At 42.4% G+C, this 27,283-nt stretch overlaps 1 protein-coding gene and 1 long non-coding RNA gene across 3 annotated transcripts in view; one reads left to right on the top strand and one right to left on the bottom strand.

Annotated features, from left to right (window-relative positions):
- LOC144822380 (uncharacterized) overlaps positions 1-23,798 on the bottom strand; it is a 67,096-nt gene extending 43,298 nt beyond the window's left edge. Inside the window, exon 1 of the long non-coding RNA XR_013608609.1 lies at positions 23,673-23,798. This is a non-coding gene — a long non-coding RNA (uncharacterized LOC144822380). The remainder of the gene's footprint in view (positions 1-23,672) is intronic.
- LOC144822378 (uncharacterized) overlaps positions 1-27,283 on the top strand; it is a 1,092,528-nt gene that overhangs the window by 457,359 nt on the left and 607,886 nt on the right. For both annotated transcript variants that reach the window (XM_078679823.1, XM_078679822.1), the window contains one exon: positions 24,183-24,270. In XM_078679823.1, the coding sequence (XP_078535949.1) occupies positions 24,183-24,270 (88 nt within the window). The remainder of the gene's footprint in view (positions 1-24,182; positions 24,271-27,283) is intronic.

Genomic DNA, 27,283 nt, shown 5'->3' with positions numbered 1-27,283 from the left:
AGAACTCGCATCCCAAGATATCTATATTTTTTAAACACGAATATCTCTGAAACTACAGAATGGATTTACACCAAATACCAAAATGCATGCTTTATGGACCAACATCTAGCTTTCTGCCAAATTTGGTGTAGTTCCATTAAGCAGTATGGGCTGTAGTTGTGTTGAAAAAAGAAAAAATCCCCATAGACATAACATGGGGAAAATGTGTTTTGGGACCCCCCCCCCATTTGCGATGTGCAGCTGGTTATGCGAACCTTCCTTCCCAGGAAGAAGTTTGAATTTTGTACATGTGTGATGTGAGTCTGGCTGTGCGTACAATACTATGGGGTTGATGCCTCGTGCTTTCCGGTCTACATGAAATAGAGCGTTGGTTGCCAAACAGTAAGGGGTGTGTTTAATTGCAGTGGTGAGTGTCTGTGGGTTCAAAGCTTGCACTGCACACAAAATGGCCCAATCCTTCCCTGACAGTAGCCTTGTGCTTGTCAACATGGCTGCGAATGGGAAATTCCTGCAGCTGCAGCATGCACCCAGCTCAACAAGTGCACCCCCTGTAATCAGCTGATATTTACCCGATGGGGCTAGGCTCCGTGTGCAGGGTTGACGCAAGCTTGCTGTGCATATGAAAGTGTGTTTATTTCTGCATAATATTTCTTCGTATAGAAGTATACTTGTTTTTTATATTGACTCGAAGGTCTACGTGTGCGCTCTCACACAGTGTTAAACTGCAGTGTGGGAAGCCTATCTAAACAGTTCAACAGTGACAGAATACAGTCTTTTGCAAAAAAGGAAAAAAAAACGAATTTCTTCCACTGTGCAGTCGATTACAATGTGGCGAGACCAAGTTCTCACTGGCTTCAAGCCGAGTGCCAAGATGGCTGCCAACACTTCCTGGTTGAAGTGGTGGCAGCCAATTAAATTTTACTAGGCTCCGCGAGCCCACTGCAAGAACTCGCATCCCAAGAAATCTATATTTTTTAAACACGAATATCTCTGAAACTACAGAATGGATTTACACCAAATACCAAAAGGCATGCTTTATGGACCAACATCTAGCTTTCTGCCAAATTTGGTGTAGTTCCATTAAGCAGTATGGGTTGTAGTTGTGTTGAAAAAATAAAAAATCCCCATAGACATAACATGGGGAAAATGTGTTTTGGGACCCCCCCCATTTGCGATGTGCAGCTGGTTATGCGAACCTTCCTTTCCAGGAAGAAGTTTGAATTTTGTACATGTGTGATGTGAGTCTGGCTGTGCATACAATACTATGGGGTTGATGCCTCGTGCTTTCCGGTCTACATGAAATAGAGCTTTGGTTGCCAAACAGTAAGGGGGGTGTTTAATTGCAGTGGTGAGTGTCTGTGGGTTCAAAGCTTGCACTGCACACAAAATGGCCCAATCCTTCCCTGACAGTAGCCTTGTGCTTGTCAACATGGCTGCGAATGGGAAATTCCTGCAGCTGCAGCATGCACCCAGCTCAACAAGTGCACCCCCTGTAATCAGCTGATATTTACCCGATGGGGCTAGGCTCCGTGTGCAGGGTTGACTCAAGCTTGCAGTGCATATGAAAGTGTGTTTATTTCTGCATAATATTTCTTCGTATAGAAGTATACTTGTTTTTTTATATTGACTCGAAGGTCTACGTGTGCGCTCTCAAACAGTGTTAAACTGCAGTGTGGGAAGCCTATCTAAACAGTTCAACAGTGACAGAATACAGTCTTTTGCAAAAAAGGGAAAAAAACGAATTTCTTCCACTGTGCAGTCGATTACAATGTGGCGAGACCAAGTTCTCACTGGGTTCTAGGCTGTCCTACCTTGCGCAGTCTGTTACAGTGTGGAGGGACAGTATGCGCATGGGGTTCTTGGCTGTGCTCTCCTGTACACACTGTTACGGTGTGAAGGACCGTGTTCCACTGAGTGTGTTTTGTAAAACATTTTGAGACTTAAATATATATACTAAGGTGCTGCATAAATTAAATTACCAGTTTTTTCTGTACTACAAATTAGTGATACTATTTCTAAGATATGTCATCTCATCTATAATTCTGTTTTTAAAACAGGTTAACTATTTTTTAGTAATCTAGACTCTACACTGACACGCCCCCTGCTGCTGTGTATGTATGGTAGTGCTTTGCAACAATTGAAGCTGATTATTGAGACTTTACTCAACAGTGATGGCTAAGTATAGTTTTGTTTCATGACATACTGACTAGTTTCCTTAGACTTCTTTCAACACACTTACCTCAATGCTCACACTTTTGTTTAGGATGAAGAGTACTTTGACTAGTGTGTTGGGACACAGTGGTCTGTCCACTAAGTCCTCTCAACTGGTTGTATTTTGGAGTGGTTTGGGTAAATTTGCCATTTGCACTAAAACTTATTTCCAGGTTCAAGAATAGTGTTGTTTTGGTTTGCAATAGACTACCCTATATGGTTAGACGTTTTACTTTGGTCATTAGTGTTTAGAATAGTGGTTTAGAAGAAACGGGATTATCTGCTGACAACTTTCTCTTAGGCGATAAGTGAGTGTAGTAGTTGATAAGGTTACAGTAAGTTCTCTGCTGTATGTGTGTCACCTGTGGCTTCTTATTACTTTTAAAGAATGTTAATTATATTTTATGAAGTATATTGAAGTTTAATTTGCCGGATGATGCCATCAGTGATATCATCAGTGATGTCATTTGAGATATCAGTGATGTCATCATTGATTTCACTGATCATGTCATGAGTGATGTAATATGTAAGGTTATAAGCAGTACATTACGGGGGCGTGAGTTATAGTTATCTCACGTAACTATAATTGTTGAATTTTTATGGTTTTGTGTGTGTACAATTAAAACCTAACTGATTCCCCGAAACCTGTCCCCTGGTGCTTGTTTCTGGTCCAGGGAGGACCTGGTCTGGCAGTTAGGGCCGGACTATTCCCATGGGGAGCAAGGTCAAGACTGATTTGCATACAACGGGGTCCAAACTGGGGTGACATGGTAAACAACAAAACAATGGATTTAACCAAGATCTGTGACTTGTGTGAATGTTTCACAAAGTTCAGCATTTCGTCCATCATCTTTTTGTGTTGCTATAGTCACACAAAGTGGGAAGGGTATGCCCAGACGTGGGTCTCGTGCTAACTGTGCCACTGGATTCAAGCTAGCCTTAAAGATGAGGGGTGACACTCCGAAACCGGTCCCACAATGCTTGTTTCTGGTCTAGGGCGAACCTGGCCTTGCACCTAGGCTGAACTGTTCCCATAAAGAGCAAGGTCAAGAATGATTTGCATACGGCTGGGTCCAAACTGGGGTGGCATGGTGAGCAACAAAACAATGGATTTAACCCAGATCTGTGACTGGGGGTGAATGTTTGACAATGTTCAGCATTGTATTGCTACATAATTTTTGGGGCATGGCATGTAAGGATATACGCCACGGGCCCGATTCACAGAACTAACTTAAGACAAAATCCTAAACTTACTACCATTTTGATATTCACAGAAGGTACTTACTCATTTTGGTATTCACAGAAGGCACTTACTCATTTCGGTATTCACAGAAGTTAGGAGTCCTAACTTTACTACTACTAAATTGAGAAAAATCCTAATTTTAAGACTTTCGGTATTCACAGAAGGCATTTAGGAGTCCTAAAGTTAGGACTCCTAACTTCTGTAAATACCGAAATGAGTAAGTGTCTTCTGTGAATACCAAAATGAGTAAGTGCCTTCTGTGAATACGAAAATGGTAGTAAGTTTAGGATTTTGTCTTAAGTTAGTTCTATGAATCGGGCCCAATATACACACCTTTGAAGATTAAACATCTCACATTTGTTGCACTTCTTGGAAGTCGGTCTGGATGTCAACCAGAATGTCTTCTGTATATCAGGTAAGTGACCAGTAACTAATTGGTCTTTGATAGATCTTGCTCTAAAGGTGATCTTGGGCCTCAGGTTTAGCAACACACTCATTACAAAATGTACCTTTAAAGTCTCCCAAGGCTAGTTCATAATATTTTGTATTTCATTCATGAGTTTACTCCCTGCTGTACCTGGGTTCGGTCTAAACGGGATTGGTTCTTTATTCCTGTAGGGTTATGAGACTAGATTAAATTTCCTCAAAGGATCCACCTGTTCAAACCTAATTATTGGCTGGAGGGAAAATGAGGGAAGGTATAAGACACTGGAGACACTGGTTTAGAATGGTACGAATAGCAGCCGGGGATCATGTCAAGATCAGCGCACGGTAATCTTCACGTCACGTAACATGCAGAGTAACAAATTATTAGACTCTGTTAAATTATTGTGGTTTTATCTAGGAGCCTAAATCGATATTCCTATTTTATGCCCTTGTCCGGATATAATCAATAATATCCATACAACGGCATAATAATCATATCCATATTCAGTCGTAGCACATGCTGTCACATTAAGCAAGGCTACTTCCCCGGCCCCCTAGAAAGCACAACGAGTTCTCTAAACAAATCCAAACCTCCAGCAACCTGGGAAATCCCCCTTGCTTTGTTTTGATTTCATCCTAGAACTCCTGTAACGCACTGTATGAACGGCCAGTTCTTAGTGACATCTTTATTGACGTCTTATGTCCAGCCTTACGTCAAACCCGGTACCATACAGGTATAAATATACCAACGTTGCCTTAAGCAAACACACGGTGGTGATTTTGGAGCAGAGCAGCTATCTACTTGCCCGAGAGCCCAGCTGATGCGAGAGCCCACGGACGCTGCCTCTCCTCTTTGACGCACTGAGAGAGACGCTGTCTTTTCTCCTGCCGAGAAATCCAGCTCCGGTGTTTCCAGATACCTTCGTGGGTTACTGGAATATCGAGTCCTGAGAGAGAGATACCAGACCTCCTGCTTTCTAATACCCAGGTACGGAGCTGACTAAACCCTTAAAGAGAATTCTTGAGTCAGATTCTTGGCAAAACAAACTTAACTTAAACTGCTACTTACTTACTCCTTCCCACGTATTAGGCTTAGGTCAGGTACACCGGGGTAGGCGTATTTAGAAGCACCAGTTGAGTACGTTAGTCAATGTATATAAGTATGTATACATTTTATCTATTTTAAAGTATCATATGGCTAAGAAACCATATCAATGCTTTTACAGTATTATTTCTTAATCCTCCTTTTACTGTACGCACTTTACTTTACTATGAGTATTGCAATTGTGGCAATTCATTTCTCTTGTATGAGGAAGAAGACTGCTCAATAAATTACACCTTTTTATTGAAAACGCCCGTCTTTCTTTTCTCTGCATTCTGGTGCAACTAAGTACTCACATTTGACTGAGTGAAATAGCTGTCTATTGTTTTCACACAACTCTACAGATACACTCTTATTCTGAGGGAGCAAAGTTGTCATGTTATATGGTTGTCAGAAGCTAATCCCTTCTTGTCTATCCAGGGAGGTTAAACTCCTCCTCGTTTATTCGAGAAAGTTTCTAGTGACCTCTGAGCTAGCTGGCAAAAACTTAAGTCTAATATAGTCAGTAGAGACCTAGATAACCCCAGTCCTACGTCTACACTGCTGAATATATTATTCCAATGCGCAGAGCCTATTGGGAATATAGGAACTACACAACATGGCGCCCAACGTTTGGTAAGGCGATAAATCTAACGCAAGACGTTAGAGTAACTCAGTCGTGCTTTTTCACACAGACCCTTTTACCCGTAAATACTCCAAAAGACGTCTGAAGTGGGTAAAAGGTTAAAATCCGCCGGAACTTAGTAGGAAGAGATTCCTATGTATAGTTTTTGGTATAGTCAACGTTGAAGGATACAGTGTTCCAAAATATTGTGCACCTAATCTTTGTTTCCTTGAAACCTGATCTGCAAACAAAAAACCTTTCTGTCAGTAAAAATGGCAGGAAGTGAAGACGAAAGGGAGGCAGCTAGAATAGCAGCTCGACTCCTAGCGGATGACACAAGTCTCCAAGAAAATGACCCGAGTGTTATACTCATTCCGGTCAACATAAGGAAAACTATAACTCTTAAACTTATAGAAAATGGACTAACACCGAGAGGTGGAATAGTCATATTCGTAATTGAGGCTCATGAATATCGGCAGACAGAGGTATTCTATTCATGGATAAACTTTCCAGCAGCAAACGCTGTCACACACGACTTCCACTATTACGAAATAGAGGAACATCCGGATGAGTACACCCCTTTCGAGGAGGTGGAAATCCCACTAAAATACCAAGAGCACCTGCTCTGGTTTAAAGGCGCCCTAAAACATAACAATCACATCACCAGGCTCGGTCCACTAGGTAGACCAGGAGCAACGTGGCCGGTTCTAGCCAGCTACACACCAAATCCTGACATTGGAAAAATGTCAAGTGAAGAACTTTTAGTTAAAATAAAAGAATTAACACAGGCATATAGAGAATTAGTTCAATTGGCAATGGAGGATATACCTTACCTCCAGAAATTGAAAGAAACAGATATAGCAGGCCAACCAATTGAACTTGCCAGAATCATAGAAAAATCCTATGAAGAACTAGATAGAGATAGTTTGGGTGGGAAACCAGTAAAACCCCAACTAACTGAAAATCCAGAAAAGATATTTATTAAAAATAATCTAAACACTCCAAAAAAGAGCTGGGATGGAAATAAACAATCCACTCCCAAAGAAAAAAGATTCCAGTCCAGAGGTAGGTCTCCTCGGCGGAGAGAAAGATCTCCGGACCAAGGACACAAGTCTCCCCAGAGGGAGCCCTCTGAAAAAAGATACAACCTTAGAAATAGGGATAATCTGAAGAAACCTGATAGATATCAAGACATTGATACACGTCCCTCTCGATCTTTTCAGACTTTCTCGCAGAAATCGGAAAGAAGAGGACGGTCAGAACACAGGGAAGAGCACGTCAAGTCCAAAGACAAGGAACCTGCTCATCAAAGTAAAAAATTACAATTTCCAAGAAAGAAGGTAGCCAGCATTAAAATAGTTAAACATGCCGAGGATACTGAGGACACAACTGAAAAACGGAGAGTGGGCTCAGACAATGCTAGACAGCGCAGCAGAAGTGACCATAGCTCGCAGGATCCTGATGAATCATCTGGAGACAGTGGACACGAAGGAATACATTCAGGTGGAAACTGCAGATACCAGAGTTAGCAAACCTCATAAAATATACGAGATAACATTACGTATAGAGGGAGATAAGACTAGGAAAGTAAGGGGTCTATTTTGGGATAACCTTTCCAAAGGCTATGACATCCTTTTAGCTGAGAAAGACTGGCCACCGGAGTTTGTCAGGGAGTGCCCTCATGGCGAAGAAATGATTATGCCTGCCTTCTCAAATCATATTCCAATGCATAAAAAATATACATATGCAAGAAAATGGGCAGTAGCCCAAGCTCCTGCATTATATAAAAATCATGTAGGATGGTATGAGGACTCTCCTCCTCACAAAATCCAGTTAAAATGTCAACCAACTGCACAAAGACAGTACCCAATTAAGCAAGAAGCTAAAAAACAGGTCAGGGAGATCTTAGATCAACTTGAATACCAGGGGGTGATTGAAACATGCACCTCACAAATGAACAATCCTTTGTTTCCTGTCTCCAAGCCAGATGATTCATATAGTCTAGTTTTGGACTACAGACACCTTAACTCGTGTTGCAAGACATCTGCAGTACAAAACTCACACAGTGCAGCACTAATGAATAACATCGTGCACAAAAAATACAAAACAACATTAGACATCTCTAATGGTTTCTTTTGTCAAAACATAGCACCTGAAAGCAGGTATTTTACCGCTTTCTCAATAATGGGGTCTCATCCTAATTTCTGTCGACTCCCACAGGGATTCAAGAATAGCCCAGGATTATTCTCAGCAAGGGTAACAGAGTTACTACAAATGTATGATGATGAGGCATTATCTTATGTCGATGACATCTATCTGACAGATGATGACTTGGATACTCACTTGAAAAGAGTGAACACCATAATACTTGGGTTCGCAGCAGAGGGTTACAAATTCAACTTTAAAAAGTCACGAATTGCCCATCTAACAGTCCTGTTTTTAGGATATGAATTATCAAGTGAAGGCAAAAGCCTAGCAGACAATTTCTTAGAGAAGTGTGCTGTACTCCAAGCACCAAAAACGCTGAAGAACTTACAATCAATACTAGGTTTCCTGAATTTCGGAAGAACTTACATTCTAAATTATGCAGAGAGGGTTAAACCTCTCTATGAATTAATAAAACCTGATTTTAAACCAATCAATTGGACTCAAAAACACACAGTAATTTTGAGATCATTGCAAACAGACATGTTAGCTAAAACAAAATTGCAAACTCGCGATAACACACGCAACCTTGTAATCCGACTCATCCCAGGAAGATGCGGATTCAAGTACCTGACCTTTAATGAGGGAGAAAAGGTACCAATAGCTTACAAATCACACTTGTATACACAAGCTGAGAAAACATTCAGTCTTGCAGAAAATGTTGTAAATACGGTTCAAACAGCTGTAGCAAAAGAAAGAGCACAGGCCCAAGGCAGACAGATTACTGTTTTAACAGCAGAATCAGCCTTCGAGGCATTAACAAGCCCACGTAATTTAACTACCGTGGCATTAGATCCAAAATGGATACAATGGGAAAATTCTCTTGCAACAGAAAAAGTAAAATACTATTTTGACCCGGAAATGAAAAAACTGAAAGATCTAACATATGAAAAAAAATATCCTCTGCCAATCGAGATTCTGCCTCTACAACTTTACGCTTGTGTAATATATACAGACGGATCTGCTCAACCCTCAGTTTGGGGAAAGCAAGCTTACAATGCTACGTGCTCGTTGTTAAAAACCGGTGGCACGGAGGTAAATTGAGACCACTGGTAACTATGTCTCAATCCGTAAAAGACAATTCAGGTCAACGAACTGATTTATTAGCTTTAAAAATGGCGCTCGATATTGCCGATCGCGAATTCCCCACACTAATAGTGTGCGATTCGCATTACTTCGTCAAATCTTACAATAATGATTTGCAAAACTGGGTTCAAAACGGTTACAAGGATGACACAGGTGCCACAATAAAGCATAAAAAGCTTTGGGAACAGATAGTTCTTTTGCAGAAAGAACTACAAAAGACTCACGTGATACATACACTGAGTCATCAGCGTGATGGCGTTCACGCTGCAGGGAATTCATTGGCTGACACAGCCACAGCGAAAGCAACTAAGCCGGCTTCCGTAGCCACAAAAAAGCGTTCAGAAAAATACATAGACGGGGAAACCATGCTGGCGGTAAAAACGTCGTCAAAAGGCGACTGCGCAGCACTACCCGTGAACTATCCACTCAATTATACATACATAATCGATGCAAACTCCGTTCCTTTTGCTCGAATCCCTGGAGTGGGGGATAGAGTAATTCCAAACACGAACAGGAGAATCCTATTAATAGCAGACGCACACATGGGAGAAGGTCTAGGGCATCGAGGGATCTTGAAATCTCTGAGAGAATTACAATCAGAATACTGGTGGCCTGGGATGAGCCTGCAAAACTACAAATTTGCAATGAGCTGACCAAACTGCAACAGAGATCGCAGTGGCGAACCGCCCGGAGTATTGCCAGGACCCTTCTTTTAGATAGCATAAGACTATCAATACGAAATACCCAGGAAAAAATGCGTCCCATTAATATTTAAGACTAAGATTCACTAAAAATGTAGACACCAGCGCTCGGCTGACGCCAGAACTGTTATAAAAGATTTGCGAGTCTATATCGGCAGATACGCAATTGGCATGCTACATTCTGACCAGGGTCCTGCTTTTAGCTCTCGAGCTTATAAGGAGGCCATGACCAGCATGGGCATTGCATTGCGGTACTCTTGTCCCTTCCATCCTGAGGGAAACGGGATTGTGGAAAGAAAAAACCGAGACATAAAGCAATCTATAACGGCAAGGGTATTAGGTTCGGGTGATGGGTGGGTCCAACATTTAACAAGTGTCCAACGTAGTCTTAATAATCTGCCAAGAAATTCTCTAAAAGGTTTCAGCCCGTACGAACTATTGTTCGGTACTAGAATGCATATTCAGGACTTAGATAGTCAGACTTCAGTGGTAGAAGAAAAATGCTTTGATATCAAAGATCGTTTGGCTATTTTACAGGACTTAAATGAAACAAGAAAAGACCTGAGCAACATAAAGCTAAAACAGCAGCCAACAGCCACTGAAGATAAACCACCTGTCCCAGCAAGGCCTGTCTGGATTCCAAAGATTGGGGATCTGGTCAGAGAGAAGATTGCGGCAAAGAAGGAATTTGGGCCTTCTTACAGAAAAGCAGTACCTGTCTTAGCTGTCAGCGGAACAAGATCAGTTGTACTACCGCCCCTTGCTGGTAGAAAGGAGAACCAAGTTGTATCCATCGACCTGGTAAAACCACAATCATGTGGCCAATAATAAGTAGTAGGCCCAGAGCACTCCCAAGATGTAGCAGAACACCAAAACTTGCTACAATACAAGAGGTTCAAACTGAGAGACTAATCACATTTGATAAACCTACAGTGAATAAAAAAGGACTATGCAACAATGCCATGGAACTTGTGCCTCCTGAAACCCAAATTGCAACAGTTCGTCAAGAAACGCCAGTCTACAACGATGTAGCCTCGGACTATGCTAATGAAACAAAAGATGCAAAAGCAAATAAAAATCCGGAAGCAATTCCAACAATTGACAGAACTGCATCTGGCTACTTCATCAATTTCGATGACTTCTCTGAGGATCCAAGCGAGCCTGAAGAACAGCCAACAACAAAAACTTTTAAAGACAAAGTAACAGAACTCTTTCATCAACTCAAAGAAACCTATCTGATTTCTCCATGGATTGAATTTTGGATTGTGTTAGGTGTACTTTTCCTCCTGCTTTGGCTCATCATGGTTCTTTGTTTGGGAAAATTCATTGAGGGAAAATACAGTACAATGGACACAGCAAGTCAGAACATCAACTTGGTCCTAAAGCCACACAAGTCATCTCACATCGAGAAAAGAGAGAACTATCATCCGTGAATGTCACAGCCAATCCAATACCCGGTGGAGTAGCTTGGGACAAAACAGATTACGAAATCTATGGCCCGGTCGAGCTCTTGAAGTATCCACACCAGTTTAAGGTTTCATTAAGTGACTTTGTAAAACCGAGCACATTCTCTGATGATTGGGACTTTGAAAGTATTAATGATATGATGTCAGATTTAGTTATGTCAGCAAAATTTAAAGAACATGATTATTTACAGGGTTCATCGAATTATGAAGAAATGTACTGCTATAACCACTTTGCACATCATTATTTGCATAAATCTGCTCAACCTAGAAATGTTTTTAATTATAATCAATGGGAACATTGTGCAACTCCACCAAAAGGCAGTTCGAAAACATTTTACGAGAAATTCCCATACTTCTCAGGGTTTAACACAAGTGATGCAGAAACGTTTTATTTTAAAATGTTAAATAAGACAGGAATGAAAACAATGCTGACAAACACTAAATTAATCTATTCAGAAGCATTTTATAAAAAAATGATTACATTTGGTTTTGATTTCTGGAAAAACAACGTTGAAACAAAAACCATCTGGTGTACCAAAGATTGGCAGGTCCAAGGTATAGAATCATTATTTAGAGCCTGCATGATCCCAGAACAAATTATATTCTTGGATGACACCATTCAACAGACAACCTGTCTTGGCCTAGCCAAAATTAAAGATTTAAACAAACCGTCTATTCCAAAGCCAACACCTGACAGTAATAACACTACAGATGTTGAGATAGACGTATCCCATATTTTTAACCAAAACAGAACACATCCTGATTGGAAAAAATGGTGGATCTGGCCCACAGACACAAATAGCTGTCAAGATAGATTCCTGAACAAATTACAGGGGTTCAAATTGACCAGGCCAGACCCTAGATACTCCCAGAGAGAACATCCAGGGATAGTTACAACATACAGTGTAGGAAAACTCTGCCTCGAATGGCTACACACATCCACACTGGCAGAAATTAAGCAACACTTGACTTTACTTAAAGACGGTGCTGACTTGCGTGATTTCATAATGGGACCACGCAAACAGCGTCAAAAACGTTTCATAGCGGCCGGTGTATACGCAACATACAACGAAGCTTGGAAAATAATGCAAATTGAAACAGCAGAAAAAATACGAGAAATTGATCGTATCAATTTGGAAAAATCACTTTCTGTTGTGGACAATGGGTTAATGACTCTGTCTTCCAGAATATATTCACTGGACAGTATTGTATCGTCTGCTATTGATATAATAGAGCAGGACTTACTAATGTTACAACACGGTCAGTCCCAATTACGTTCTATTGTACAGCTTGGCTGGACGTTGCAAAATCTGCGTTCAGGCTACGTGCCCTGGCGTTTAATCAACATAACGTCATTATTCTCTATCTTTAACCTTACTGATACACAAATCAGCTTGGCACAAAAAGGAGCAGAGTATACAATTCTGAGCATTGAAAAACTTGAGAGATTACCATTGACAATGTCAGAAAGACCTGTCATTGAATGGATAATACATGGAATAATAACAATTCCGATAACAACTTTCCAATTTAAATTCTGTCAAGAGTATATACCAGCAGGCCAGTATCAAAGGTTGGGTAAAGGGTACATTAAGTCATCATGGAAATTACCTTACACACACACATGTTATAGTGCAAAGGAACAGAATGTATTTCTTAGTGGTAACAATTGTAAACGATCACTAAGTGGTATACTTCTTTGTCAAGGTATTAACTTGCATGGGGCCTGTGAGGTGACTTCAAATAACCTTTTCATGTCACCAGCATGGCACACCTGCAACTCGAATAAAGTCATTCTTTAGACGGCTTTCTAACGGGAGCTATATTCTAATAGTGGACCACAGATGTTGTGGCATGGTGCCAGGAAAAGCTTATCTCGTGAGCGTTAGTTCCATGGTCACTTGCTGTATGCAAGTATTGTATCCAAACAGCACTCCAGACACGGAAGCGAAGATTTGGCCTTTTTTTAATATCTCTTCTATTCGAATTGATACTTTAAGCAGAATGAAGTCTGTTCTTTTACAGACAGCTGTGCCCTTGACGTCATCAAAAGAAACGTATGATCTTCAAGTTGCAAGGACAACGGCAGAGATGCATACACTTTTATCAACAAATTGCCCCCTGCATTTCGCAGAAATGCTAAGCCAAATCCTAAATATGTCTGATACCAGCGGTATCCCGCATATATTTAAGACAATTTTTTCGGGACTGTTAACACCCTTCCCAACAGTTCTGGGCATTTTTCCTAATTTTGTCCATTCTGTCTTTGGCGGCCTACCACTTCTGTTGGGACTCATAGCAGGCATTTTATTTTTGATACTTCTGCTTCGATATGGCAAGCCAAGTCGCAGACAAAACTCCAGCAACGATGGAAGAAACGATCCTAGCTATACGCTATCTGGACCGCATAACTAAAGTCCTTGGATTAGCCTGGCTAAGAGATCTGAATATGACCTGGCTTCTTTCATTCAGACCCATCTGGCAGAATTGCATCTTACCTGTGCTTCGATGTATGCTATGCGGAGAAGAATGCGTGTTGGACGTCTGTCTTACACTACCATCAGCAGTACCAGGGGTGTGGAAATCTTTAAAAATTCTACTTGGCCAGGGACAAAATGTTACAGAAATCTACTTGCTCTCTGTAAATTCTGCTTGCCCTACCTACTCCATAAATCACTAAGAGATCTGCACAGAGAGCACCTGCACTGCAATCAGTGCAACATACAATGCAATATATTTTTCTAATTCCAGTACAATTATGTAGTGAATGGTGCACCCTTACATGCAAATGTTGTACTGGCTAGTTGGACAGCATGTGTTAAGATGTCATTGTGCACTGCATCCACTTATCAGTCAGTCTGCCTGTGACAGATTTTCATTCGTAGAAAAAAAGGCAGAGTGCAGACTGGTAATTGACTACATTTCTTGCTGTGTCTTTGGGGCAGACTGTGTCGGAATATGAACCTATTGGACCGAAGGGTTGTCTCCTTCGTAAATCCAACTCGTAGCTCTCCAGCTTAAAAAATAAGCAAGAGATGTTCTGATAAACATGTGTGGGTGGGAATAACTGCACTTCTTGGCGGAGCTCATCAACTCTTCATGTGGCAGCAAAATCACGTAGCAGAGGTACTGTGGTTCACTGAGACAGTATCCACAATTCTTGTCAGAGTTTCTATACTTTTAATGGGGAAGTTAAATCAATTTCCCCTTTTACGCTCCTGGGCTGCAGTAACAAGCATCATATAGAAAGCTGGCAGTATCAGTACAAGTTTCTCCTGCACAGTACAGGTGCATAATGGCAGCAGCAGCACAAGGTTCACTGACATGAAGAGATGCAACTCTTCGGTAGATGTGGAAGTTTCTCACTCAGATATAAAAGATATGTAGTATATGTAGTATATGTAGGCTACCACTCACACACACTCATACAGCAGCAAATCAAACTTCATTCTATTTTCACTGCAAAGGGAAGGAGAACCAAGTTGAAAAAACTGTCAATCTAGATGTGAAGGGAACAGGATCATTGAGATGGAGGGGTAGTGAGTAATTGGAAGGACTCAGCATTCCATGTCACACCTAGCAAGGACACCTGGGCTCCATCATAGTAGAGTTGGAAACACTTTCTTAGCCTGATGGATAGTCAGAGGCTATCTGACAAATTACGTTTATTTATGCTTCAGCTACCAGGATGTCTAAATCAAATATTAGCTATTCAGCTGAACAAACGTCCGAAAGTGCCAATACTCATTTTCATGTTCTCGCTTATTCATTGAGCTCAGTGACCATCACCTAACCTATTCTGCAGCCTCATGTCTAGTATTTCCCTGAAGGACCAGAAAAGGTTGTTGGAGGAAGGGAGCCGGAAGTACACCAAAACCATAAGCAGAGAACGGACCAGCACACTGCACAAATGCCAACATGTCAAAAGCCCATCTCTCCCTGCTTCCTAGCCCTAGCCACACAAGGTGTAAAGGCCTTCAAATACACAAAACCCCTCCATGTATAGTACATTTGATACCTTAGCAATTAAGGAAAATCTACAACTCCTCTCAACATGAACCTCCCCACCACTTTAGACAAATTCAATAGAAACGCACACCTTGCACTGATAACAAATAAAGTAAACACCCCTATTAATAACAATAAAATGTAGCAATGTATACAGCACCTACTCTGATGGTTGCAGGCACAAAGACCCTCCAGTAGTCGTCCCCACCCTTCATTCCAGTTAAAATGTAAATACAATGAGACACAAATGTATGCTACTGTTTCTTCACACGTTTAGCTAGAAGCGGTTTAGGGGTGGGTTGCTAAAATATAGATCTGTAGCAATTATGGAACCAGTTAGATCTTAATAGCTGCCAGGCGCACTCTGAGAGTGAGCCTTTAGCCTGAATGCTACTGCAACCAGAACTCCTTGTCTCACATTTCCGGGCGAGGCAAAGAAAGAAGACATTAGGAATGTTGGAGCACCATGCTACAGTACGGGTGAACTAAGCAATTACAGTTATAGTGGCAGTAGGTATGTGAACTCACTGAGCTATTTTTCTTGCTCGTGCACCCTGTATTGCCATTCCTGTAGGTGCTCTGTTCTGCATCTTGAAGGATAAGTGATGGGGTGTCCCAGGTACTTCAACCTACACTTAGGAGATGCATAGCACAAGATTTATGCAACAGGTGCGCTCACAGGCTGTGCTATCTCACAGGTATGTGGTGTTCTCCCTCACACCATAGAATGACCCTTTCCATCCCACCACAAGTCCAGCTCTTAATCTGCTACTACATTCTAATGTCGATGGGATCCAGGGTCAGAGCATATGATTTTTTTTTTCAGTTGAGAAGAACTGGCAGAAAGATCCTTGCACATGTGCACATCAACTGCATATTTGTTTTAATTGGCGCAGAAGCATTTGGGTTAATGGGCCAGTACTCTGCTGCAGCACTAAATAAATACAGTGGCCCTGCCTCTGCACCTGCATTCCGGATACCTGTCAGTTTCTGATAAAGTAGTTTATCGGAGGCAGGCAGTGTAAGTGGAACTGCAATGTATGGCCAGCTTCAGCATCAGTGTCAGAGGGACAGATTGGAAATGTAGCCCCTGTGAAAACTGGCAGCACACCATGGAGCTTGTTGTATATCCCTTATGACCATTCAGCGCTGTAGAGGGTGCTCAGGGGGCCAGATCTCTGAGCACAGGGCCACACAGAGTGAAATAAGCGGCTGACCAGACAAGAAAAGACAGGGAATGAAAATCCCCCTCCTGCCCCACTCCCTCGTCAGCCTCTTACAAGTGAATGCTGGAAGTGCGTTGCTTTGTAGCAAGGTTTTCCTGCACCTTTATGTGCAGCTTTCCTGGGTCAATGAGATTCCCTGTATTTCATAACCTTGGGAAATGCACGGGCATTCTTTTTTTTCCTGCGCAGTGCCCCTAAGCCCACCACCAGGCTGAGTTTACCGAGTCTTAAATCAATATCACTTACAGCCCTGTTTCCAAAAAAAAAACCTGTTTAATCGTGGTTTCCCTTATTGATGATTTGTGACCCTGACAAGACAAGATTGACCTCCCAGTGTCTCATGAAAACCACGAGCGCTTAGAAACAGGCCGAATGCATCTATGTCGCGCTCTATAAATACCGGACATTTGGAGTCACAGTTCATAAACAAACAAGTGACACACACAGTGTCCCACACTGACGGGTTGCACACATACGCCTACGGCAGAACAGACCCATGTAACACACCCAAGCACGCTCACACTAGACAACTCCCATGTCTCGGGCGCATGCAGCTTCACAATTAACCTCGTCACAATCGCAGGCCTCCCCACTGGCCTCCAATTCTCACCGCTTTCCTCCGACAGCCCTCAGCCAGCTCTGTACCCTGCCATGTGTCTTGCACGCCTCCTTCCTGGTGTTCTCTACAAAACACAGATTAGTAAAAGTGACGGCGAGAGGACGCCCCCTGCAGCAGCTGGTTCCTCAGGCCCCTCGGCCCCTTCCGGCACGTCAGGCACTTACGCCATTCCTCGGTGGTGGCGGGTAGAGAGGTGCAGCCATAGGCCAATGTTAACTCGCGTATTTCCATGCTGAGCTGCTGACAGTGCTTGGATCCATGTTTTAAGGGGCGGCGCATAGATTTTTCCTATGTCTGGTAATTTTATGGTGTTGCAGCCGGGTGGGCGGAGCGCGGTCCGGTGCTCACGTGGATCAGAGGCCTCCAAAGGTTCTCTGACTTTCTCTTACCCATTTCTCATTGATTGTGAGCCTCAAGGTGCCCACATCTCCGATATTATTTACGTGATTTAATGTCTACTTGTCCGTCGGACAAAATAGACATTAAATCTTCTTGCCCATCATAAAAATCAACATGGTTCGGGCGTTGGGCGATATGATTCCCCCACCCCTGCAGTACCATTGGATACAGATACTTTGCTAAGTCCTGTAACGGCTCATGCATCGTGTTTTCCCCAGCGGCTACCCATTCTGATGACGGCATTTGTTGAGACTTCACCACTGCAATTAAAGGGTAGTGAAGTACGAGATGAGAGCAACATCACCCAGGTACGACCTTCTGTGAGCATTGCTGATCCTGACATCGATGATAGCAATCATTCTCACGACTGCACAGTTGCGGCATTTTCCAACTTGGTCGAACTTTCACCTGAAGCGGTAAACCACTTTTTTGAAAGTCTGTCTGAAATGATGTTCTCCCCTGAACAAAAAGAATAACTTTTAAGCAAACTAGTACACAGCGTTCCCTGAACTCTGAATTCGGCCTTCGGCTTTGATAAACAAAAGCTACTGAATATATTTGGAACTATATTTTTTTCTCTCTCCCCTGAAAGCGAAATTATTTTTTTCCCGATTCCAAAATATTTACCTTTTTTTCTGGCACATGTACTCTGCTTAAAGTAGAACTATTCTTAGAGAACAGAGCTTCTATTTTAGGAACTCTAAAGACAATATATCACGTCAGCCTTTAGCACATTTACAGCAACTGTATTTATATGTGATGGAATGGTCTCGACCTTTTTTCTGTGTTAAGAGCCATTTCATGGGTAAATTTCGCAAATCATTCATGCCGATATATATATGCATCCTTTTTCATGAATAATTACACTGCTTGAATAGCGTACAGTACCTATAATCATTTTTCGTGTATATCTATGCACCATTTCAAATGCAAAAAAATGTATTTTGGGGTGGGTTGGAATACACATGCACCTTTATATGTTTACTATTGCTTAGTTTTAGTAATGATGGACATTAGATCGTGGAGTGGGTATTGTGTTTTTATCTAGGAGCCTAAATCGATATTCTTATTTTATGCCCTTGTCCGGTTATAATCAATAATATCCATACAACGGCATAGTATTCATATCCATATTCAGTCGTAGCACATGCTGTCACATTAAGCAAGGCTACTTCCCCGGCCCCCTAGAAAGCACAACGAGTTCTCTAAACAAATCCAAACCTCCAGCAACCTGGGAAATCCCCCTTGCTTTGTTTTGATTTCATCCTAGAACTCCTGTAAAGCACTGTAAGAACGGCCAGTTCTTAGTGACATCTTTATTGACGTCTTATGTCCAGCCTTATGTCAAACCCGGCACCTTACAGGTATAAATATACCAACGTTGCCTTAAGCAAACACACGGTGGTGATTTTGGAGCAGAGCAGCTATCTACTTGCCCGAGAGCCCAGCTGATGCGAGAGCCCACGGACGCTGCCTCTCCTCTTTGACGCACTGAGAGAGACGCTGTCTTTTCTCCTGCCGAGAAATCCAGCTCCGGTGTTTCCAGATACCTTCGCGGGTTACTGGGATATCGAGTCCTGAGAGAGAGATACCAGACCTCCTGCTTTCTAATACCCAGGTACGGAGCTGACTAAACCCTTAAAGAGAATTCTTGAGTCAGATTCTTGGCAAAACAAACTTAACTTAAACTGCTACTTACTTACTCCTTCCCACGTATTAGGCTTAGGTCAGGTACACCGGGGTAGGCGTATTTAGAAGCACCAGTTGAGTATGTTAGTCAATGTATATAAGTATGTATATATTTTATCTATTTTAAAGTATCATATGGCTAAGAAACCATATCAATGCTTTTACAGTATTATTTCTTAATCCTCCTTTTACTGTACGCACTTTACTTTACTATGAGTATTGCAATTGTAGCAATTCATTTCTCTTGTATGAGGAAGAAGACTGCTCAATAAATTACACCTTTTTATTGAAAACGCCCGTCTTTCTTTTCTCTGCATTCTGGTGAAACTAAGTACGCACATTTGACTGAGTGAAATAGCTGTCTATTGTTTTCACACAACTCTAGAGATACATTCTTATTCTGAGGGAGCAAAGTTGTCATGTTATATGGTTGTCAGAAGCTAATCCCTTCTTGTCTATCCAGGGAGGTTAAACTCCTCCTCGTTTATTCGAGAACGTTTCTAGTGACCTCTGAGCTAGCTGGCAAAAACTTAAGTCAAATATAGTCAGTAGAGATCGAGATAACCCCAGTCCTACGTCTACACTGCTGAATATATTATTCCAATGCGCAGAGCCTATTGGACATATAGGAACTACACTACAAAATAGGTTGGCAAAGTCATATAGGGCACATCAATGGAATATGGCTTATCTCTTACTCATCAAAACAAATATTGCGACTAGCCACGGTCCCACTAGGATACAGGCCCAGAGCTGTATAGGCAGAAAAAAAGTATAGGCATAAGACAAAGTAAATTATTATGGATGCTGGTAATATAGAATACAGCATTAACAAATGAGGGATGAGGAAGAACCAGAGAATATGGGTTTGCCAAAGTTAATGTCATTCTTATATAGCAGCTCTACCACTCTTGCTCCAGAGGTCCTGCTTCTAACCTGGGAGTGAGGATAGTGAGTTATCATACTAGTTTCCACCTCCCCAACGCCCCGATCTTCCACAGTTACCCTCTTATGATCTTACATGAAGGGTGAAAACCAGGCCCAATAAATGTGTATACCTGCACACCCCCTTCTTTCTTCCTAATCCTGACAATTCCTCCTTTTCTCAGAGAAAAGTAAGGTTTCCCTTTTCTTTGAGTGACCTTTAGAACTGACGTGTCTAAGAAACCTTTTGAATAATCTTTGGCTTTAAAACAGTCAACTATAATTACCTGCTCTTGCAAAAACACTCTAAGATGTTGCAGTTCCTTTTAGTTTGTAGCAGCTCACTATATGGTATGTTCTAATTCACTACGTTCTGTTAGTTAAGTGTGTTATAATTTTGTTAATGACTCCATGGAGAGCACTTCTGTATAATCAATCTGAAAAAGCTAATGATGAACAATTGAAAAAAAATATATGGTATGTTCTATTTCTGGGATGACAAATGAAAATTGTTTACATGTAGAGTGCTGGTACCTTCTGTTGATTTTCTAAACAGGGAGATTTCAATCACATTTGCCACCTTAATATTTTTTTTAAAAAAACAATTTCTGAACAACTCATGGTGTAAGTGCTCATATTCACATCATTGTTGATATTCAGAGCATCTACAAATTAACTTGCAGTGTTCTCACTGCCTAACGATATAATAAAAAAGATTAACAGTGTACTTTAACCAAAAAAATCACATTACAGGAGAAATGCAAATAATTGGCTTTGCCTAAGACCTGATCCTCCCTCCAGCTCCTATCATTATTTACATAGATGGGATGTCAAAGCAAGCATCAGTCATAGTACCCCTAAGTTGTCTGTACAGTTTGTCATGATACAAGAAACATTTTCAGTCAAGCATATTTCCATCATGCTCAACGTCATTTGAGTGTGTCTGTACAACCTAGGGGTCTTGATCTAAGGCAGTGGTTCCCAAACTTTTTTGACCCGTGGCTCCCTTGACCTAATCGGCAGTTGGCCGTGGCTCCCCACCATTTTTTTTTTTACCGGTGGGCGGGATGTAAGCCCGACCTCGGGAGTACTTCCTCTTGTCTTCCTTAAAGTAATTGGGACGCAATGAAGGTATTTTAATGATATTAGTAACAAAAGAAGAAGATAATAGTTGTTTAATAAAAACTTGTTAAGTGAGAAACAATACACGACTTTTTTGGAGCACACAACAATGAGTGTGTGTGAGCATGTGTGTTAAAGTGAGCGAGAGACAGGAGTGGACAGTCTGAATACCCCCACCGCATTTATGGTTCCATTCCTACCCTCCCTCTCACTCCTGGAGGGGTCTTGAGCCATCTGCAACATCCTGGTGGGCCTTACTACTGGTTGAGAGGGCCCATGCCTCCCCCACTGAAATTGAGTGAAGAGATGTGTGGGATAGATAGACTGCAAAGGAACGGCATTTGGTAAAACCGCGTGCTTACCACACAGCAGTCAACACCAAAACAGGGCATCAATGGCCAAGTACAGAACGCTTGCATTAGTGCAAAAACGAAATAACATCCTTAATAAAGAGCCTCCAGGCACTGTGCGTGGCACCTGTCAAAGCAATAATGGGAGCGCAGCAGAACAGCTTTGAGCCGCAGATAGACTGGAGTCATGAACAGAGAGCATGTTCATCAAAGTATTGCTGCATGGAGGCACCCTGGGACATGGTGGCCCCTGGATCAGCCACACTCCGTTTACCAGTCACTAGTTTCACCAGGGAGTGACAAACTCGCCCTGCTTGGGGGCCTTTTTCTCAGAGAAAACCAATTTTGTCTGCATGTGTTCGGGAGCCTCCACCTCCTCACAGGCCTTCAAAACTGACCTCAAAGTTCGCCTCCTTCAAAGACGCTTCCAAATGTAACTCACACACTCTCTATTATCTTAAGGAAGACCTTCCAGTACAGAAAATTCTTTTCTCCATGACTGTGGAAGTGCCTTCCCAGTGTGTTCTTGTGGTTTACTGTCTGCCATTTATTGCAGTATTATCCTTCTTCTTGTGTTTGGTACTCTTTTGTAACATGCACACGTCACTTTTCTCTTGTAACACTGTTTGCTACCTCTTACATTCATTTTGTTTGCTTTAGATACTTTGCTTTGTTCCCACCTGTCCTGGTTAATTTCGGACTATTTAACACCCCCCCCAGAACTGCCACTGTGCGCCCCCTTTAATGTACCTTTTGCTACCTCTTGTATTTTGTATGCTCATATTACTGTCTCATGTAACTTAACGTTTGCTTTTGTAATTTGGTCACTTGTAATTTTCTCATGTATCATTACTGTTCCTATTGTGAAGTGCTCTGACACCTTCGAGCATTCCACGTAGACCTCCCTTCACACTATCTCCCACTGAAAAGCCGAGAACACACGGGTACAAGGAAGACAAGCTGGAAAAAGACTCTGAAGGGTTTGATCATCTGGCTCGCTTTTAAAGCTTGGCATGAATCTCACGTTACCAGCAAAATCGAAGGGCTTTCATGCGGAGCCCAGTGAAATCGCGCGCCACTACACTTGCTACTGTTCACATGATTTAAGAAGCATTCTGATTAGACATTCCTCCATTCGTCTGCGACTACGCTTTCTTACCGATTTGAACAGGGACCTACGAGGCAAGGCATGGCACGGCAGGGCAGGGCACAACACGGGGGTATGGCGGCAGTGTGCTGGGCAAAATCATTCCGAAGGTGGTATTTTAAAACCCCCCGCATGTTGGGCTGCACTTTATTTCACCCACTTCCTGCGTGGCGGCGCGGCGCCCCTGGCTGCTCATCACGGCGCACCAGGGCGCCGCGGCGCACACTTTGGGAACCACAGATCTAAGGGAATGCCTGCATATACTAAGACCATCCTGATGTCTTATTCTCTTTTGCAGAGATGTAACATCTAATGTCATAAGAAAAAGGTTAGGTTCACATTTTATGTCGGAAACCCTTTGTGATAACGTTGAGGTATCTTTTTAGGGTGTAATTGTCTGAACCAAGGCGAGTAGTAAATGGTTGATGTAAATGAAGTATTTTCAAATAAGCCACTCTGAGCTGAAATAATTTAATTGATGGGGTCACTTTAAGATTCATGATGAAGATGTATTCTTTGTAAGAGTGAATGTAAGGGTGTTACCAGCAGAGTTCTGGATTGTGTGCTTTTAATGAGAGCTTATGAAAAAAAATTACGGTAGCTTCAGTCTGATTGTGTATTACTAAAATCTGTTCAACCCACTTGTTTTATTTTAAACGTAACTATGTGTGCGCATTTTCGCAGCCTATCTTATTGTGTGTGTAATCCAATTTTTCTTTTAATTATTATCAGTGCTTTCTGTCATCAGCTGAGACGTCGTAACACTAAAATTGCACCAGTTAATGATCTCCACTGCCCAACCAGAATTAAATTATGTAGCTCTCTGGTCACACACAGACATCTGCAGTGGTCGCACTAACCAAACGGAGTTTCATAACTTGAAATAGAGCACTGATTAGTTTAATTTGCATTTGTTTTTTTTATTTAATGTGTGTGCGTTATTACTTTATATTCGTTTTAGCCACGTCCTTGACCCTGTCCCAAAATTCACCGACCCTGCCCCGTCACACTTAGGGTTACAGACCCCACACCTTCGACCGCTGCGCAGCGCCACTAGCTGTAAGCCAGTTATACATGGCACGCAGCGCATTACACAAAATCAATAGATCGATATTTTGTTCTTAGAATGATAAGACCCGACTACCTGGCACGGTGGGATAATAGAGTCATTGTCAGTTCTGCCGCTTAGACCCAGTCACATCATTTGGCCCCTCAGCTCCACCACGACACTACGTTCTGGCGTGGCACGCGGCCTTGGCGTCAGTCAGGAAGTGAGGCAGCGGAGGTGACGCTTCCCGGAATTCTGCGCCTGAGCGCGCAGCTGGGACCTGAAACTGTAGCTCCTCTAATTATCTCCGGCGCCGCGCAGGGCATTGCGTCTACTTACACTGAGTAAATGTCAGCGCCGCGCTCAGTCACAGCGAAAGGGATCATTAAAGAGCCGCTCGGAGAGCGCCGCTAAGGGCCTCTTTAGACGCGGACAATAATAGAAGGAGAATTAATTTACGCGCACGAGATTTTCGGTTCTGCACAGAATTATTGTTTCCGGGTGATAAAGTTAAAATCCATGTTAACGCGTTCTGGTCACTGAAATATGTCGTTGCCCTTTAACTGTTTATGTAGTATGTATTAAAGTTATTATATGTATCCACAGAACAACCCCTCGGCCTGTCACTGGTGCAGCTGAGCGTGTATGATCCTTTGAAAGAAAGCGCCATCGAGGAAGAGGAAGAGACCCCGAGGTAAGAAAGGAAGAGGGGTAACATGGTGATGTCCAGATATTATGTGCTATATGTAACAGTTTTTGTAGGTTAAGACATCTTGTGGCGTAGACCATTGTCTCATGGTTCCCAGTGCAAAGAAGGAATGTACCCCCTTACTGTTTAAGTTATAAAATACAAGATTAACCAGGATTTGATGGGACCCCCAAGCCTCCCACTGTACCACTGCATCTACTGCACAGCAGGAAGCTACGTCCTGCAGAGATCTGCGTATAACCTACTGGAAGCACGTTTCTAATTACGGCTTAGCATCCTGAAACGCCAAAGAGGTTTGTAGGCCTCTGGCAGAGACATACATCTTAGCCTTATAGAGACCCCCCTGTCTTATAGCCTAGCGTGTGATTGACTTTGTTCAATACCTTCCTCACTTTCAGCGACCTCAAGTATTCACATGGCACGTCAGTACCTTCTACCCGGTCCTCTAGCGCATCAGAGGCACCATTCTGTTTCCTTACGTGACTGAATCGTGCAGGAGTATTTGCCTGTTGCTTAGCCGTCTTGGCCTTCCAGCAGAGCTAGCCTTCCATTATTCTGAGAATGCCCGTTCAGTGTTTTAGGGGCAATGCCTTCCACTTCTGGTGCAATTGTCTGTAATTTTGTAGCCCCAACCCTTTAGAGGCATCGGCATCTGGCCGGACACCTAACAGATACCTGCTCAGCCATCTGATTCTTTCACTAACACTGACCTCTAGCCTGACGCCATCCTTCATCCATTTTGCTTTCCATAAAGACCCACCTGACGTCTAATGTGTTTGGCTCAGGCCCAATCAGCACTGTCTTTGAGGGAGGTTAACAGAACTGGGTTGAATCCATCATCATTCTTTAGCTCACTTCTCCACCCCAGTTCCGACACAGCTATATGCAAATCAGTCTGAACCCTGTGCCTCATGGGAACAGTCCAGCCCGAACTGCCAAGCCATGTCTTCCCTGGACCAGAAACAAGCATTCTGGGACCGGTTTCGGGGTAACACCCATCATCAGCCAGGCTATCTTGAATCCAGTGGCTAAGTGAGCAAGGGACCCACGTCTGGGCATACCCTGCCAACTTAGGGCGAACAAAGCAAACACAAGGAGATGATGGATGGAGTGCTGAAACTTTTCAGACACTCACCCCCAGTTACAGATCTGGTTTGAATCCATCATCTATCTGTAGCTCAATTCGCCTCCTCAGTTCAGACCCAGCTATATGCAAATCAGTCTTGACCCTGTGCCTCATGGGAACAGTCCAGCCCGAACTGCCAAGCCAGGTCTTCCTTGAACCGAAAACAAGTAGCCTGGGACCGGTTTTGGGTAACACCCCTCATCAGCCAGGCTAGCTTGAATCCTGTGACAAAGTGAGCAAGGGACCTACGTCTGGGCATACCCTGCCACCTTAGGGCGAACAAAGCTAGCACAAAGAGATGATGGACAGAGCGCTGAAACTTTTCGGACACTCACCCCCAGTTAGAGATCTGGGTTGAATCCATCATCGTTCTTTAGCTCACTTTGCCACCTCAGTTCACTTCAGATATATGCAAATCAGTCTTGACCCTGTGACTCAGGGGAACAGTCCAGCCCGAACTGCCAAGCCAGGTCTTCCCTGTACCGGAAACAAGCATCATGGGACCGGTTTTGGGGTAACACCCCTCATGAGCCAGGCTAACTTGAATCCAGTGACAAAGTGAGCAAGGGACCCACGTCTGGGCATACCCTGCCAACTTAGGGCAAACGCAAGGAGATGATGGACTGAGCGCTGAAACTTTTCAGACACTCACCCCCAGGAGGTTAGCCTGTTGATGGTCATGTCACTAACACACATAGAACTCTGGTATTTTTGCATCTTTCTTTCATTTATCTCTTTGTTATACCTTTCCAACTTTGCATTAATATATTCTAATATCTTGTCCCATTTAGTTGGTTGTATTTTCTAGGATAATTCCTACTTTAGTTGTGCAGTTTCTTCCTCGAATTCTTTAAAAAAACTAGACAGTTCTTCAATAAATAGGACCAGATCCAGTGAATATTTGTGCATACCGATACTCTATACATTTTTTGCTGCTTTTTCACAAAATTAATTTTAGAGTAATGTGCCATCCACTTGGTATACGTTTCATTCAATGGTATTGTATTAATGTAGTTGCATTTAACCATTGATTGGTTTCTCGTTTCATATAAAATATTCCAGTTGCTTAAGAGTTTTGGTTATATTACATGTGGATGTCAGTTGCAATTTAGTTTCTTTTATCAAACGATATATCTCCTTGCCCTCTTTTTATTTAGCAACACTCTAGTTTTTATTTTTTGTACCATTCTCTTTGCATGTCGCTGTTTTCAAGCAGTAGTAGCCGTCATGTTATCTCCCACAACCACCTGCGGTGTACTGTACGCAGGGTAAGCTACAAAGCTCAGTGATATTTCCTAGTGTCCCACATGATGAAGAGCTGGAGTTCAGATACTGCTTCTCCAAGGGCAGTCATACCTCTCTAGAACTGACCTGCCTTTCTAGACTATGCTTCACGTATTCTCACCAGTTAATCCTTCTGTGAGGTAATAGTTTGATGCTCTTATGACTTTTGTTGCCTTGCGTCTTTGGTCAAGTTCTTCTGTCATGGATGAAACTTGCCACAGGCTATATAAATCTTTGATTCTTCTTTAACCAAGGAATTTGCTTTTCACCCAGCAACTTCATATTGCCATGTGTGGAAATGTGTAAATATATTTTAAAAATAAGTTTATTGTAAATGTATTTGTATCTTTTCCGCATTATGAGGGGTATTGGTGTCTTTAAGTGACACAAAACACGATTTTAAAACAGGAGTAAGCTTGGTTGGTACATTTAAAATGCATTATTAGGTCTCCTCTGTGAGAATTATTTATGTTGCAGTTGTTTGTTTTCCCCTCAATGACCACAACGGTGTGCCTGGGCGTACAGTACATCCTGGAATGTTTTTTTTCTGCAAACTAAGAAAATAAATTTCAACATGTCTGTCATCTG

This window comes from Lissotriton helveticus, chromosome 3_1 (assembly GCF_964261635.1).
Source record: "Lissotriton helveticus chromosome 3_1, aLisHel1.1, whole genome shotgun sequence".
Taxonomy (NCBI): Eukaryota; Metazoa; Chordata; class Amphibia; order Caudata; family Salamandridae; genus Lissotriton; species Lissotriton helveticus.
The sequence above is the reverse complement of the archived record's forward strand: the minus strand, read 5'-3'. Positions and strand labels throughout refer to the sequence as shown.